A 17,876-nucleotide genomic window follows, 5' to 3' on the forward strand; every position below is an offset into this window, starting at 1 on the left:
TTTTATGTTCTACTAAAACTGCTCTATTTATATACTGAAAGCAACCTCACCACTATGTGTGCCCGAGAGAGTAACACCATGGCTCGTGAGGAGCATTCCAAGCACCTCAGCCGTCTGTAAACGGATATGGTCAGATACCACTCAGCCTTCGCACATCACCCACCCAGAAATAAAAACAGGAATTTACGGGAACTATTCAACAGGTCTGGCAGCATCCAAAGAAAGCCAAGAACTGCACTGCTAGTCTGTGGCTTCAATTTATAACAATTTTGTCTCAAGGCCCACTGGAATCCAATATAACAGAACTCCTAAACCCCTTGCTCGAAGGTGGAGTGGAGTTCGTTAGGTATGCTCAGGAAGGGTTCCTGATGGAATATGTTGATAAGCCAACTAGAGGAGAAGCTGTACTTGATCTTGTATTGGGAAATGGTCAGGTGTCTGGTCTCTCAATGGGAGAGCATTCTGGAGATAGTGATGACAACTCTATTTCCTTCACCATGGTGCTGGAGAGGGATAGGAGCAGACAATTTGGGAAAACATTTAATTGGGGTTGGGGGAAATATGATGCTATTAGGCAGGAACTTGGGAACATAAACTGGGAGCAGATGTTCTCAGGGAAATGCACAGCAGAAATGTGGCAAATGTTCAGGGAACATTTGCATGGAGCTGCACAGGTATGTTCCAATGAGGCAGGAAAAGGATGGTAGGGTTAATGAACCATGGTGTACAAAGGCTATAAAGATCTAGTTAAGAATAAAAGAAAAGCTTACAAAAGGTTCAAGAAATTAGGTATTGTTAAGAACTGTAGAAAATTACAAGGTTGCTAGGAAGGAGCTTAAGAAAGGAATTAGGAGAGCCAGGAAGGGCCATGAGAATGCCTTGGTGAGCAGGATTATGGAAACCCTCACCCCCCGCCCCCAAGGCATTTTACAAGTACGTGAGGAACAAGAGGATGAGCCAAGTGAGAATAAGACCAATCAGGTGCAACCGTGGAAACGTGTACATGGAGTCAGAGGAGATAGTGGAGATACTTAATGAATATTTTGCTTCAGTATTCACCAAGGAAAAGGACCTTGGCAATTGTAGGGATGACTTAACAGCAGGCTGAAATGCTTGAGCATATAGAAAATTCTAGGCAGTTTCTAGAGTAGCACAACATTATGGGCCAAAGGGCCTGTAATGTGCTGCAGAAATCTGTTTTTGTGTTTTTCCTCTGATACATTTCACCCAGACTTCTTGATGTACGAAATTGCCCTTTATGTACCTTTTCCAGGGATACGTTTCTCTGATAGAGGATTGGCTGAATGTCCTGCGCTCAAATCCTGACACATGCTGAGCTAATGTAGAATGGCACAAGTCTACAGTAGTAAGGGAGAAGTTCAAGAGGAACACACAGGATGTTGGGGGAACTTAGTATGTCAGGCTGCAACTCTAGAGGGGAAGGGCCTCGGCCCCAAAAATTGGCTGTTTATTCCCCTCCATAGATGCTGCTCGACCTACTGAGTTTAAGCTTTTTGTGTGCATGGCTTACAATTTCCAGCAACCACAAAATCTCATGTCAGGGAGAGAATCAAAGTAGTCTGCTGCTTCTAAACACAATCCAGTGATGTCTTCCAAGGCAAATCTCGCTGTGACAAGGAGAGTTAGAATGTGGCTGATCCCCACAGACCCCAAACCAGTGTAAATGCATACTTTCACGAGGAGGCGCACTCTGCATGGGATCAAAAAGTCACTTTCTTTTGCATCTCCTATCTCACCTTTCAAGTTACTAGTCATCTTTAACCTGGAACACAGACCTACTCACAAGTTAATACAGTTTAAAGATTTTTTTAATAAATGGTCCAACTTTCTCCCTACATTCTACACCCTTCCCCAGGTTCTGTTCAATGGCAGTTTTAGGGGCTTTTCACTGTGGTATTTGCAAGTGGTTTGAGAGTATTCTAGAATTTTATAAGAATAACAGGTCAAGGTACAGTAAAGACAAAGTAAAAAAAAAAGTTCATTTCCAATGCATTAATTCAATGGTTTGGCTAAAATGCCGGGGGAAATACAATACAGCAAAGTCAGGATTACTTCTGCAAAGTACACTAAATCCTACTTCCCAGGCTAGAATGTTAAATTTCAACATCAAGTGTTTACAATATTATTGAGAAACAGAGGAAGTTTTTATTTCAACATGTCCTACAGCACACATAAAGCAGCAACAGGATTAAGATTACAGATCTTTAACACTGTCCTTGGCCTGCCACAAACTGCTGGTCATTAACAAGCACATATCAGACCTGTAATCTATCTATCAAATTTCCAGATACCCAAGTGTAATAGAGTTAGAACTTCCAATTGCGTACATCGGCAGTCTCTCAAAACTCCTAAAGATAATCTGTCTTGCCCAGACCTGAAGCAGTGATTATGTACAAACTGTCCTCATGGTTCCAGGCACTCTTCCAAACCATCCTGTTGAATGAAGTATACAGGGAAGATTTCCAAAAATTTGAACCAGCCACACCACCCCCCCCCCCCCCACCACCATACTTGAAGGGTATTAAGCATTCTCAAGTGTTAGCAGTTCCAATTACATACTGATCAGTGCTCCAGTTTTAACAGTAAGTTGTCTCCAAACTTGACATACATGTTTTGAAGAGCAGCTGACACAATCAAGGCCACAACAGGTCTATAGCAAACAATCTCTCTGGCTCTCCGCTCCACTGTGGAGCACCTGGGCAACCACAAAACATGGACATCACACTATTGTTTACAGTACAGTTCTGCCTTCAATACTATTATTCTAAATAATTCATCACCAAACTCCAGACCCTGGGAGTCAACACTTCCCTCCGCAACTAGATCCTTGATTTCTGATCAACTGACCCCAATTAGTCAGGATGGGCAGCAACACCTCCACCATGGTTATTCTGAACACTGGTGCTCTCAGACCCCCTACTCCACCCACTATGCACCCATTGTGAAGGCCAGATTCTGCTGTAAATCCACTCCAGGTTGCAGATGAATCCACTGCAGCTGGCTGCATCTGAAGTAATGATGGGTCAGAGTACAGGAAGGAGATAGCATGGTGTCATGACAACAACGTTTCCTTATGACAACAAAAAAAAAAGCTGGTCACTGACTTCAAAAAGTGCACATGCTCTTGTCTATATCAACAGTGTTGATGTTGAGAGTTTCAAAATCCTAGGCATAATCATTAATAGTCTGGCCTGGTCCAACCAAGATGATGTCAGTCAAGAAAGCTCAACATAGCCTCTCCTTCTTCAGGAGGCAAAAGAGATTTAGCAAGTCACTACCACCTTTCACCAATTTTGCACTCTGTCTGATTGTACAACAGCTTGGCGAGGCAACGGCTCAGCACGTGACCGCAAGAAACTGGAGAGTTGTGGGCGCAGCTCAGCACATCAGAGAAACCAGCCTCCTCTCCATGGACTCTCTCTACTCGCTGCCCTAGTAAAGCAGCCAGCTGAATCAAACACCTGATTCTCTCTATACATTCTCCCTCCCTTGGGGCAGAGAATACAAATGCCTGAGGCATGTACCACCAGATTCAAGGACAGCTTCTATACCTCTTATCAAACTCTTGTAGACAAGATCTCTTGATCTGACAATCAACCACATTATGATCTTGTATCAATTGTCTACACTGCACTCTTTCGGTATCTTTTACACTTTATTCTGCATTGTTATTTTTCTACCTTATTCTATATCAATGCACTGTGTAATGATTTTATAGATCACAAATGAGATATTTCCTTGCTGGTGTTCCAAACACATTGGAGACCCTCAAGTGACAGAATGTATTCCAAGCACATTTTTTCCCCAGATCACTTAAAAAATCTGATTCTGGTATGCCTCTTTCCACCAGTTTGGAAACTGCTCTAAAACCTCGATTGGCTAACCAGTCCAACAAACATCAGATGACTCAAATCCTAAAAAATAAGACTACATTTGGAACCATGCGGTTGGTGAGGCACTTTCAGTGGGGGGCATTTCCAATTTCGAGAGCAAAACTGATCTATTGCCCCACAGGTGCTGTTTTTCAGTCTCAGGTAACCACATCCCATGTCATTAATATTTAGATACACTGCTTATATTAAACTGACAGTCCAATCTTCATACATTAGCAAAATAAAACTAAGCTTACTAAGGCAAAATAAGGTGGTCAGTTTATTTACTTATTTATAATACAAGCTTATTTATTTATTGAATTCAGCACAGAATAAGCCCTTTGAGCCACACTGCCCAGCAATTCCCTAACTGAATCCTTGCCTATTCACAGGACAATTTACAATGGCCAATTAACCTACCAACTGGTTCTTCTTGGACTGTGGGAGAAAATTGGAGCACCCAGAGGAAACTCATGCAGTCATCGGGACAACATATAAAAACATCAGGAAATGAAACCGGGTTGCCTGTACTGCAAAACATTGTGCTGTCCACTGCGCTACTGTGCTGGCTAATCTCCAGCACCAATCTGATGTTCAAATGTTATTTTGTCATGGATGTAGAGAACGGTGACAGCTACGAGATTAGAGGCGGTCAATGCTTTTTCTCATTGGGAGATAGCAGTGATGATGAAGAGTGATGAACCCAAATCTGTGAGTAGCTGGAGGATGACAAATCAGGCCAGTGTTTCACTCTGGGTAGATGCAGGTGATCGTCATCCCCATGACTATGTACTCTGGACAAATTCAAGCCCCAACCTTTTGTCCTCTAAATTCCCAGACAGGAGGCTCAGTAATGTGTGGTGTCATGCCAGCAACCTTTCCTCAGAGGATCCCTCCTAGCGCTGTCTAATGAAACACTCACCGAGCAAAGTCTACCCATTTCTCAATGATCCTCTTCGGAGACAGTCGTGTGCAAATAATTCCCACAAAGTCAGGCTGCAGAAAGAAAATACAGGGTCACTCTTCAGGAAAATACTTGAAGAGATCACTTAAGAGTTTACAGCATAGAGGCCATTCAGCCCAAATGGTCCATGCCAATGCTAAACAGGTGCATCCTCCAATCAGGCTTCATCTCACTCATCCACAAGATCTTTTCAATTATGCAGCAGCATATCCTAGTTCAGTTACCTCGAAGTTACTTATTCAAACTGTAATGAATACGTGAGCTCTATAGAGGAACCGGTAAAAGAATCAATTATTGTCATTTTGATGCAACCTAATATTCTGAGATCACCTTTATTTCACACACTTACTTCAGTGAACTGGAATTGGACTTGGATATGAAAATATATCAGACTTATCTCTGACAGTTAAATAATTAATTAAAGCCATTCAGGGAAAGAATGAACTTTATGGTAAACAATGACAGTGGCCGTATTCTCACCCTGAGTAAGAAGATTTTATGACAAAGACACAAGCACAAACCCCAGGTCGCCTGATGCGTTGGCATAAAAACTCTAGCCCAATGCCTTTGCCTAAAATTTATGATTTAAGCCAACCCTGTTTTCCTTAGTACGTGGGTCACACAGGCGATCATTTTTCTCCCAAACCTTGTATGCATATTATGACCAAGTGCCCAGCACCCAATATATGCCCGTCTGGAAGTGAATTCCTTAAAATTAATTTGCAAGTGCATAATGTCTGGGAACATTACAAAAACGTCATGAAGAAACTGATTCTCATAATGCACCTGAGATGTGCATCGAGGCAAGTTAAAATGAACCAGAATTACTTGGCTGCTTGCAATGTAACTTGACACCTCCTCACAGAATTTCGGTACACTTAAAATCTTCGCGGCAGTCAAATCTGAGTACCGGGCTTACCACTTCACTTAGGATTGACTGCAACTCTAATGTCCCACATACCAAATGAATACGATCTCGTTCACTGGCCCTTCCTCCCTCCTAACACTCTCATCTGGTGGTGTCCCAACCCATTCGGTCAATTGCAGCTCTCTCCACCTTCCTCTCCAAGATCCACACACTTCTTGCCAGTGACCTCAATTCCTCAACCTACACACGTTCCTCCATGGAAACAAAGAGTGCAAGGCTTGGCTGCAGAACACTGAGACTGGGAACTCTGCAGGGAACTTAGTTGGTCCACAATGCCTTTCGAAGCACAGCCACCTTTTCAATGCAGTATTAACTTTTGCTGTGCCTGCCTCTTGAGGGGGATATTTCCAAATTTTTTAAACCAGTGCTTATATTAAAATTGTTATTCATTGACACTACCCCTCATAAGCAACTTAACTCCCATTCAGACACCACAGGAGATTTTGGACACTCTAGGTATTTGATGCTGATTATCACCTCAGCAACAGGCACAGGGCACAGGATAAATCCTAGCGGATGTCCACACGCACATTTCCTGCATTAGCATTTAAGTAATTCTTACTCTTATTCTCCACCAATTTCCTTTTCCTAACTGAAGCAGTTCAATTTCAAGACACACAGAAACTCTGTCCAAATCCTGCACCCGATGGTTCAGAACACCCAACGGCCCATATCTGTTCACCCTGTAGTGAAGAATACGATCTAGGCGCCCAGAGTCCGGGCGAGATGCACGGCCAGAGCAGGAGGCTCAGACACAGACATCCAAAGGGCAGTGGGGCTATGGACTGAGACTGGGGTTGGGATCTGCAACAAGCAGTTTGAAAAGGTTTACAGCCAGAGCCAGAGACCAAGGTGCTTCTAGGTGTCCCACTCCCTTTAAATTCAATCGGTTCACTGAAAGATTTGTGTTTAACAAGCATGTCTGGAAAAATCAGGCTCTAGCCAAGTCCCAAATCAGAATCTTCCTGTCATCGCATAACTGCCCGGGGCTGGTGTCCGTGAATGCTGGACGACAGCTGGCATGAAGCAGCGAGTGGTAAACTCCTCCTGGAAGCCTGATTGACCACTCTGCCAGTGACACAGGCAAGATATATCTGTGCAAGCCATGCTAGTCTAACTAAACTTGTTCAGAGTGGCGGTATTCACTGCAGAGAAAAACTTTGGTGGGTTGTCTGCTGCTGTTTCACCCCTTGAGTCATCAGGTCTGGTCTAAACTGTGCAGTGGCAAATGAGAGTGAACCCCACCATGCAACTCACTGCTTTCCCAAGTAGACAACTGAAGATCTTTCTCATTCCATTATACACTTACACTATCCTCATACAGGGCCAGGTGATGTGTTGCCAGCATTCGGATTCCCAACCGGGAAGTCAAGGTGTTGTCCAGGAAAGAACGGATTAACGACTCATCCTGCAAAACAAAGCAGTTCTTTACAATGTGGTGGCTCCTTGTGGAAGTTACCAGGTATTCAGCCCCACATCAAGAGAACCCAGAGCGTAAGAGGGAAATAGTGACCATTTCAGGTCTGTGACCATCTGTTAGAACAGGTTACAGACAAGAACTTCTTTTGCCCAAGGTGACAGAAACAAAACATTCACCATTTCTGTTCCCACAGATGTTGCCCATCATAAAGTCAGAGCTTGACAATGAGTAACTGCCGACCAAGATTCCCATATCCCTGAAAACCATTCCCATCCATGTACCTGTGATTACACCTGCCTCAACTACTTCCTCTGGCAGCTCATTCCATACACTAAACCCTCTGGCCCCTCAGGTTTCTATTAGATCTCTCCCCTCTCAGCTTCAACCTGCATTCAGTAATTCCTGATCCCCCTGGGGGAAAGTCATGCACATTGACAGAAGGCATAGCTGGAGTCACTCTACAAGATCACCTCTCATTCAATGAAAAAAAAATCCCAAACTGTTCAATCTCTCTCCAGAATTCAGTCCTTCAAGTTCGGGCAACATCCTCAGACTATTTTTCCAGCATTCTGTGTTCTTGCATCAGATTTCCAGCACCTGGAGATTTTTTTATATTACTTTCATTAATATACAATTAGATATTACAGCTGGTTTAAACTGACAAAGCCTCGTACATCCTAAATTTTCAATGTTTCATCCAGGTGTTAAAGACCTCCAGAGTTCCAGACCCTCTTTGACCTTGTGTTTTTATCCTCTCCTAGCCTTCTACCAATGAACTTAAACCCAAGTCCAACTCAGCAACCTCTCTCCCAAAGGAAACAAGTTGTTACTATTCCTCCAATGTATAACCTTCATAATTTTGAAGGCAGCAATCTCCCAAAGCAACCACAAGCAGATCACTCTCTTCAAAGCTTTAAATTTTCCAGCACAGGTGACATCCACATAAATCACTTCTTCACCTTCCACCACATTCTCATCCTGTCCTTCCTGTCTAGAACTACCCATCACCTGATTATGCTTTTATAAAATTCAGCACAACTTTCCTGCTCTTATATTCTATGCTTGGCTGACAAAGTGTATCCCAAACACTACCTTACTATTTTAACTGACTCTCCTGCTATCTTCAGAGATCCGTGAAGTGCCCTCCTGAAAGAACCCCTTTATCCACTTCTGTGCCCACATTAATGTCTAGGTGCAACTTAGAAAGTTGAAAGTTGAGACTGCTCACTACAAACCACAAAACCAGTTTTGGTATCATCAGCCAACAAATTAATCAAGACACTACACTCAAGTCCAAATGTCAAAAGAAAAAAAAAGAAATTAAAATTCAGAATGAAAATAAGGAGGCTGGTACAACTTTATCCAGAAAACAACTCTAACACACCCAAAATCCTGGAGGAACTTAACTGCACCTACAAAAATGAATAGATGGCCCAAAACGTTGACTGTCTATTCTCTTCCATAGATGCTGCCTGATCTGCTGAGTTCCTCCAGCATTTTGTGCGTGTTGCTTTGGATTTCTAGTACCTGCAGATTTTCTCACGTGTTTAATTTGTTTATCTAATTTCTCAAATGCTAATTGACCAGTGTTTATCGTGCTTTTTTAATGTGACACCACTAGACCATGGATCAGTCGGTATTTAGTACATCAGTACTGTTATGATACGCATCTTACAGAAAGTTTTCACAAAGCCAGTTACAAGATGCTTTCAGATTTCACCATCCCCTTGAGGACAACCCACAAGAACGTTATTTTATAACACTTTGGTATGTGCATCCATGGTGTTTTAGCCAGTCTTATATCTGACACAATTGAAGATAGGAGGTTATTTATCCAAGCCCCAGAATGCTACTAATAAGAGTTCCTCAGGGCAATGTCCCAAGTTCAATCACCGTAACCCAATACGCCACTGATTTCTCCTCCTTTACAAGTGGGGAAGTTCACTGATGAAAGACAATATTCAATTCCATTTATAGTTCCTCAGACAATGTGCAATCGGTGCCAAGATACGCAAAGTCCTTTATAGCTAAGTGGTAAATATAATTCACATCGCACAGATGTCAGACAATCAAAGTTCACCTCCAACAAGTCAGAAAAGGGCACCTCCCCTTGACTCTAATAACATCCAGATGAAGTTGCTGGTGGTGGTGGTGGGGTGTTAATTACCATCAATTAGATGAGCCATACAAATAATTTGACAAGCAAGTGAGAGATTGGTACTTTACAATATGTAACTTGACAGATCCACTATACTCTACAAGTGAGCGTTTTGCTAGAACATTCTCCAGCTGGACTGGGTCAGAGTTCTCTGACAGCTCATCAACTGACATAGACAGGAACTTTTCCAATGAACTGACCATAACAGCACCAAAGTGCAGACTCTCATAGGTGTATACACAGCCCAATATCTTGTGTGCACATGGTACTTGGAACATTCTGTTTAAAAGGTTGTTTTTTAGTGTAGACAAGGGCTCTGGATGGCAGGCCTTTAGAATCTGATGGAACCTCAGCAACTTTCATGAATCACCAAAGGTTCAAAGTCAGATCGAGTGAATCTGGTGCTGAAGCAATTGACACTGTGATGCTAAACTGGCCTGTTCACTGTGTTACAGAATTCCTACAGCTTTGAATCACTGATAAGAACTTATCTGAGCAGGGATGGGAATATAATAGACCTGACAACGCTTTGTTGAGGATATACCTGGATATGTTTCCGGCATTCTTTGAAACCTTCAGCAAGCATTGTGACGACATCCTTGTGATCATCCAGAAGCTGTCGAACCATCTTTCCATACCGAGTCTCCGTCTTTGTGTTGGTGATCTATGGGAACAAATGTAAAAGGACCACTTTACTGCTAGATGTGCAATGTTGGTCTTAAACAGCAGGAAGATCCCTCTCCACAGAATAACTGCTGAAAAGTGGACATAGTTATACTCACCGGTGGGAAGTCTGACAGCATCTGAAAGGCTCTGATATACAACTCATGCTGAAAAACAGCAAGGATTCTCATTAACAAATCTTTCTACAAAGGATGAAATACCAACAGCTACAGCATATTCATCGTCCTCTGTCATTCAGAAGTAATGCGGCTGAAAGTGTGGTCACAGCAAGACACCATTCCTCCACTCCAAAACAAACAAACCCAATCAATTCAGTTAAACGTTTTGCTGTGAATTATCTTTTTCTTTGCACTAAGAAATTAATGACAGACGAAAACAAAAAGGTGCTGGAAGCACAAAGATGAACTAATAAAATGTTTCCCACTGGCAGAACCTCTTACCCGATGCTAAACCTATCCTGCTACAAGCAACAGATAATACAATCTTTCCCCGCTTTTCGCTTGTTTGATTGCTTCCTATAGGCACCTCCAAGTAACAAACAGCTGCTGCAGCTTTTTAAATGCAAAAATAAATCATTTCTAAGACAAGTACTATCCTGAGGCACAGCAAGTACAGACCAGCGTTCAATCCTGACCTCAGAAGCTGTCTGTGTGGAGTCTGCATGTTCTCCCTGATATTGACTAGCTCCTTCAGAGTCCTCCCCCATCCCGAAGACGTGCAGGTTGATGGGGTTATTGGCCACTGTAATTTGTGCATGAACTCTGAGTGGAGTCGTCGGGATGGATGGAAAGCTTGCCAGGGGGCCGGCTGGATTCGAACTCGGGAGCCTTCGATCCAAAGTCCGGCGCTGATGCCATTACGCCACCAGCCGGCCTCTAGTGTATGGATGAGGAGCAGAATCCAGAAGTGTTGGATGGGAAAATAAAAAAGAAAGATTAATGGAGAATGGTGAAAATGGGGGTTTAATGACCAGTGTGGACTCGATGGGTTTAATGACCTGTTCCTGTGCTACATCTCTCTAGGAATCTCCAACAAAAACAAAAGTGGGCTCTCCTGTATCTGTGGAACTAGTGTGGTAGCAAGGAAATGCTTGGGTTCCAGAATGTCGCTCACCACTAGGAAACGATCAGGGTCTAGAGGGTTGATCATGACCATGGGTAATTCTGTAAGAAATTAAAACTTTCCTTTCTACCACCCTCCCCCCACCACCCCAAACTCTTTGTAAGGAGCAGAAAGACTCCCTCTGACCATTTATAAATCTCTCTCCCATTTTGCCTTCAATAGTTTTTTGTCACTTCCACTTGCCTACTTGTGTTTCTCAAATGGCATTATTTATCCTTTTGGCATAAACTAGACTGAATCATTTATGTTATTTTCAAATCATGTGTCTATCACAAAGTTGAATTCTAGTCACGTACTTTTCAAACACAGATTCTCCTCAAGTGCCCAGTGGTCAGAAGATGTCTTTCAAAACGTCTCTGAGTTCATCAAGTTTAGCAATGGCACTAAAATGCCTCAATCATTAGTACACAGTACTTACCACTTGCAGAATTGTGGGATTACAACCAATGATGAAAGGAAGGCTCCGAAACCCCTTAATTCGATGGGCAATGCGTACTGGCAACTCTTTATACAGATATCTGGCACTCTTCTGGATAATCACAGAGAAACACAATCCTTAAATTATCTTTGACTCTAATGTGGATGGTTATATGTTACTTGGATACCCCCACTTGAAAATCAATGCAGGGCCACGGTATGTTTCACGGCATGAGTCAAGATGCAAGATTTCTGAGGCAAAGCTCAATAAACCTCTCAGATTTACGTAGCATCTGTTTGCCACTCACCTACATTACCTTAAAGATATCCCAATCTAAAGAGTTTCTAAACCTGCGCAATATATTATTTCTCTGCTTGGAAATGTACACTCAGATTTGCTAAGATAAACTGCACCTTCATTTGTAGGAAAATAATGACAAAGTGATCATCTTGCATCAGAACTGACCAAATTTTACTAATACATCAAGTGTTTTTGATACTTGTGGGCTAACAGGTAGATGTCCCTCTCCCTTGGCCCTTACTTCCCTGACCAATAAATTCTAAAATTCAAACTTACCAGGATATGACTCCCATCTGGTGATTTCCCTGAATATAACATGGTTGTAGGAGTCAGTCGCACAGATGACTAGAAAAATAGGAATGCAAAAATAAATAAATAGATAAATAGGTGTATTCTGGTGTCATTAAACTTGTTTATAAAGATTCCTAGTTCCCCTTCCACAAGGCCCCACATCTGGAAACCTCCCTTGTTATAAAACTGTCCATGAAAAGCTGCAATTTAGAGCTGGCACAGGGTTAGAAATAATATTCACAAAGCTACAAGTTAATTATCTCTCTCACAGTGCTATTACAAGTAATTGGTGAATATAATCTGAGTTCATACACTAATGGAAGGTTCTACTGTCAGAACAGTTCCCTTTCACGTTAGACATCAAATCAAGATCTTGGGGATTTTTATAAAAATATTGTGTGATTCCATGCATTTCTAAACAAAATCACTGTTAATATACAAATTCTGTTCATGGGGTTTTGCTAAGTGCAACTTGCCGACCATGTTTTAATAAGGCTTATCTACAATTCAAAATTAATCCTGCCACTGTGGTGCACTTGGAAACATCCCAATAGCGTAAAAACTGTTATGCAAATCAAAACATCGCCATGCTCAGGCTATTTCCAACTCTGGTAATGGGTTCCAGTGCATCTCTGACACGTTTAGAACTTAAGAGCAGTGACAACTTTTCCATTCGCACAGAGGCCTGCTGCCTCATCTACAAAGGGCCTTTGGGGAAGGGATTCCTCAGTGTTCTGCCTGAGGTAATCCAGGCTATGCTGCTAGACTCCCGAGAGTGAGGAACCAGTCAGGGAAAGTCGGCACGTCTGGTCCAGAGACGCATGGTTAGGAGTCTACAGGCAGCAATCTTCAATTGGAAATCCACTTCCAATCCTTCCAGCATTCCAGCTTTTCTCTGATTTCTCTATTTCTCCATGGTTTTCCTGGTTACTACATTTTGTGCACTGTAACATTTAATGTCTGATGTGCCCAGTCTTTGTACTCACTGTATCAAGTGATCAACAAGCTTGCTGATATGTCAAACACACTTCTCTAGGCATTCAAATTAGGAACTCATGCCAATTTGCCACATTGGCACTTTGAGGTTTCCTTGTACAAGGGCTGGTTAATGTGAATTTTGTATCATTCAGCAATTTCTCCCTACATCAACACCCTTTGTTTTACAACTTTCAAGTCCTAAGCAGTTAACTATTCTCTCCCATTATGATACACACATGCTAGCTGTGCAGTTCCTCCATTTTCTTTCATTTCAAACAATCCCTTTTGATCAGACTTGCATAAATAGTAAGTTGAAGGTAAACAGGTTGCATTCAATAAAATAAACCCAGAATCACACCTTAGACACAATCATGATCAGAATCAGACTTGGCCAGCTCCATCATGGCCACAACCCTCCTTACCACTGAGGTGGGTACCTCAAAATGGCAGCATCCCTCACTCAAGAGCCTCGCCATTTGTCTCATGCCCTCTCCACGTTACTGCAATCAGTGGAGGGAAAAAAGACACACACACAACAATTCGGAAACCAATTCTCCTTCAACATCAGATTTCTGAAGAGTCCATGAACACTGTATATACATTCTTTGCTCATCTTTGTAACTTATAGTAATATTTACAGTATGTCTACACTGTACTGCTACCTCAAAAAAATCTGAACCTCAATGATAATGTATCTGATTTCGATGAGAAAAAGAATTCTAAATTTTGGAGCAAAACAGAAACTGCTGGAGGAACAATGGGATGAGCAGCACCTGTGGTGGCACAGGGATAGCTGATGTTCAGAGTGAAGATCGTGGCAGTTTCTGAAAAAGATATAGAGAGGCCTAAAAGTCACACAGTCAGACGAACTGAATGAGTAAGGGCTCACGGAATGTAACATGGAAAAAGGCAAGGTCATACATTTTGGTAAGAAAATAGGAACACTTGTAAAAATGACATCAGATTGAAACGTATAGTTCTATGGAGGAATTTTGGATGTCCAAATTGATGTACACTAAGGCAGGCAAGTGTACTGTTGCTACTTATTGAAAGAGGATTTAAATGCAAGAGTAAAGACATCTTCCTGCCATTACAGAGGATCCTGAAGAGACCACACCCGCAAAACTGTGTTCGGGTCTGGACTCTTTGTGGAAAGAATGCCACCAACATTCACCAGACTGCATCTGGAAATGGGAATTTCTCCAGGGCGGTGAGACTAAACAAACTGAGCATACAGCCCTAGGCTTAGAATAATGGCATGTGATCTCATTGCGATTTACAAATTTTTTTTTTACTGGTTTTGACAAGGTAAAGGATTTCTCTGTTTAGGATTTCTAGAACCTGCAACCACCATTACAAAATAAAGTGTTGACCAATCAGGACAGATAGGAAGTAGCTTCTTCAAATGAAGATTTGAGATGAGTGTAGAGGTTTTATTGAGAATGTCAGTGGGAGGCATCAATAGATTCTTGATCACAGAAAAATGCTGCTGAGGTAAAAAGCCAGTTCAGTGGAATAGCGTCATGGCTCCTTGCATCATAGGTCCAAGCGACACAATGTCCCACCTCTGCTGCAGTCCCCACATGGCCAGATGGCTCTGAAGCCTCCAGCGGTTTGGACAACAGCTGATCAGTCTGGAGCATTTGAAAAGAGGGAAAGGGCAACTCCAGCTTACATGACAGGCTGATAGAGCACTGAAACAGGTCCATGCTGACAAAGATGCCCACCTATGCTGGTCCCAATTGCCTGCGATTCTCCAACATCTCTCCCTTTCCTATCCATATGGGTAGTCTGGAGGTCAGGAGTAGATGGTGTGTCTTTGGTAATGGTTACTGGTAGGGCCATTGGCCTTAGTTCAGATACCTAGTAGAAATCTTACCCCAGCACGAGCTTGGGAAGATCATGCTACGCATACTGTGTCCAGCTTCAAGCTCTGCTAGGATGTGGTCAAAGTCATTATACACTGTTCCAGAGGCAGTGCTGCACTGGGAACGTCACCATTCCATGCATCCCCACTGTGGGAATCTGGTCAGGATTGCTTGGTTAATCATATCAAGGACGTTCTACTCAAATTTGTAGAGAAACTTGAAGCAACTCAAGGTGGTGGTTATCAAATGCACGGGGGGGGGGGGGGGCGGAGAGAGAAAGAATTCAGCTGTCCAACACCAAAAACTTTCTCAGCATTGTGGTGGATAACAGTATCCTAGCCGTCGGCAATACTGGTTTAGAGTACACAAATATTTGGGATATTCCCTTCCTCTGGGAAGAAAACATGGCTTCTATTCCATATGGTAATTGAAGGAATTCACTTCACTTACAATTATTACTCACTGCAACATTATTTTACAATGTCCCACAGTAAACTGCCTGAACATGTCGCCACTTCATAATGAACATTTTTCTGTCATTCTGGTCCCTAACGTGCCTTGGAGACACACATTTGCTGTTGTAAATAGGTTTAATTTCTTTTTGATCCTTCTGAATGTTAGCCCACTCGGCCCAACTCCATTTGGGACATTGTCATATTGATCCTGAAGAGCCCCACCCACCCCTTCGGTGTGCTGCACTAGAGCCTGAGTTTTCCCCACAGTCGGTGAATACCTTACAACAATCCCACAGGGCAAGCTACTCTGATTCCCAAGTGTTTACTACAGGTCCTCCCCCAGGTTATGAGTTGAAGCGTCTGTAACCCAAAGTCTGAATGTCAGAAATGCAGACGTTAGCTGAGTTCCCACAAGGCAGATGATGTCTGCTGCCCCAGCAGCCTGCAAATCTGCCCTGCCTGTCTCCCAAATACTAATTTGTATGTCCACTCTGTACTGAAGTCAGGTACGGACCCAAACTGAGATGCAGCTGTTGTTCTTCTCGATGCCCTGTGGTACATCAGGTGGAAAGCTTGCTGTTTCTTTAGCATTTGTCTGTTTTGCCAAGTTGCTAGTTCAATGCTCAACCCAGCACCAATGGAAAGCAAACAACAAGCCAGCTAGATTCGCTCTCGGGACCGTTCACCTCAAAGTCCGGTGCTGATGCCACTACACCGATAGTTGGCTACCTAAGTTGGGTAGAACTTGTACTAAATCACAACCACGAGAAAATCTGCAGATACTGGAAAACCAAGACACACACATTCAGCAGGCCAGGCTGTTCTGCTGAAGGGTCTCGGCCCGAAACATCAACTATACTCTTTTCCATAATGCCTGCTAAGTTCCTCCAGCACATTGTGTGTGTCTGTTGAGAACTTGTACCAATCCTTCAATGTGATAGACAAATTTCAGTTATACCACATATTCCCCAACTTCTACTAATCTCCACCTTCTGTGTGAAACCAATTTACTCACAGCTTCCTGAAGTTACTCTTATCCCAGGTACACTGCAGAGGACTGCATAAACTATTCTGGCAGAAAGTTTTTACTGGGTAACTCCTGCATCTCTGTCAGACTGCTGTCAACGATTGGAATTGATTTTACACAGTATCCCACTGGAGAGATCCCAACACTTCACTGGTAAAATGCTCCTACAATTTTGATCATCAAAGAGAACTTGTACATTAAGTGCACTTTCTAAGAAAGGTTAACTGAGTACATAGCTTTCATTAGTGGGTAATAGACACTGTTATCGATACTGGCCACACGCCGGAGGAAGACAGTGATGTTAGCAGGAAACATTTCAGGCTTTGACAGTGCAGCATTAAACTAATCACCCAACATGCCGTGAATGTATCGTAATCCAACTGTGTTGTACACTCCCAAAATACATTACACCTATCTTAATTTACACTGCCCTGAAGCTGGAACACTAAATCCTGAAAATGTTGCAACATTCCTCAACATGATCTATATTCCCTGAATATACTGTAACCAGAGTACAAGACAGCACAGGAAATGACAACCTTGTATTTTGTCCTTGCACAAGCTTTCCTGCTGAATATTAAATCATTCTGCATTTACCCCATTGCTCTGCATTTTCTTCTGGTTATCCAATTCGCAAATATTATTGAACTCACTATCAATCGCTTGTTTGTGCATTCCCAATTACTATATCCGGCTTTCTGCCACATTATATTTGATTTTGATGTCCGTCACATCAAAGACAAGTACTGGAAATTCTCAGGGGGCAGAGCTGTACCTGCGGTAGAGCAGTCGAGTTCTGTGTCAGGCTCTTCATCAGAGCTGGAGGAGTGACCGAGCAAGTGTGCTCGAGTTGCAGAGAGGGCAGGGGTGGTTAGAACAGAGCAACAGGGAGGAACTCCAAGGTAATCAGGTGAGACACTGCTTTCGGAGCTGCAAGTAGATGAATGAGGACAGTTGAGGGAAAATTAAAGGGGTGCTGTAATTAATGAGATGTAGAATGTGACAGTTGCTGTGGTAGAGCACCTGTCTTCAGTCCACAGGAATAACCCCGAGCTGCTTCTTGCCCTCCCACTCCAACTGCCTGTGGTCTTTACAATAAGCCCCACAGCACCTCATCCTCCATTTGGGTACTTTACAACCTTCTAGCAGACAATCAAATTCTCCAGCTTTAGGTAATTCACTCTTTCTTTCCAATGGTATCAGAACTGGCCAATTTTGAATGGCATATTTTTTCATGTCACTACCCCACTGTGCTGCCAAATTACATCTGTCATGTTTGGCCCATCTGGCTCTTCTGCTGATGCAGGGAGGGTCAATATGAATCACTTCTGAGTACAAGGTTTCACTTTAACCAGATGCTGACAGAGGCA

The 17,876-nt window shown here is 42.7% G+C and overlaps 1 protein-coding gene across 5 annotated transcripts in view; it reads right to left on the minus strand.

Moving 5' to 3' along the window:
- bckdk (branched chain ketoacid dehydrogenase kinase) overlaps positions 1-17,876 on the minus strand; it is a 71,594-nt gene that overhangs the window by 43,980 nt on the left and 9,738 nt on the right. For all 5 annotated transcript variants that reach the window (XM_059973014.1, XM_059973012.1, XM_059973013.1 and 2 more), the window contains exons 2-7: positions 12,164-12,232; positions 11,588-11,698; positions 10,146-10,193; positions 9,908-10,027; positions 7,095-7,193; positions 4,816-4,889 (exon numbers count right to left, since the gene is read on the minus strand). In XM_059973014.1, the coding sequence (XP_059828997.1) occupies positions 4,816-4,889; positions 7,095-7,193; positions 9,908-10,027; positions 10,146-10,193; positions 11,588-11,698; positions 12,164-12,232 (521 nt within the window). The remainder of the gene's footprint in view (positions 1-4,815; positions 4,890-7,094; positions 7,194-9,907; positions 10,028-10,145; positions 10,194-11,587; positions 11,699-12,163; positions 12,233-17,876) is intronic.

Source organism: Hypanus sabinus, chromosome 6 (genome assembly GCF_030144855.1).
Source record: "Hypanus sabinus isolate sHypSab1 chromosome 6, sHypSab1.hap1, whole genome shotgun sequence".
Lineage (NCBI taxonomy): Eukaryota > Metazoa > Chordata > Chondrichthyes > Myliobatiformes > Dasyatidae > Hypanus > Hypanus sabinus.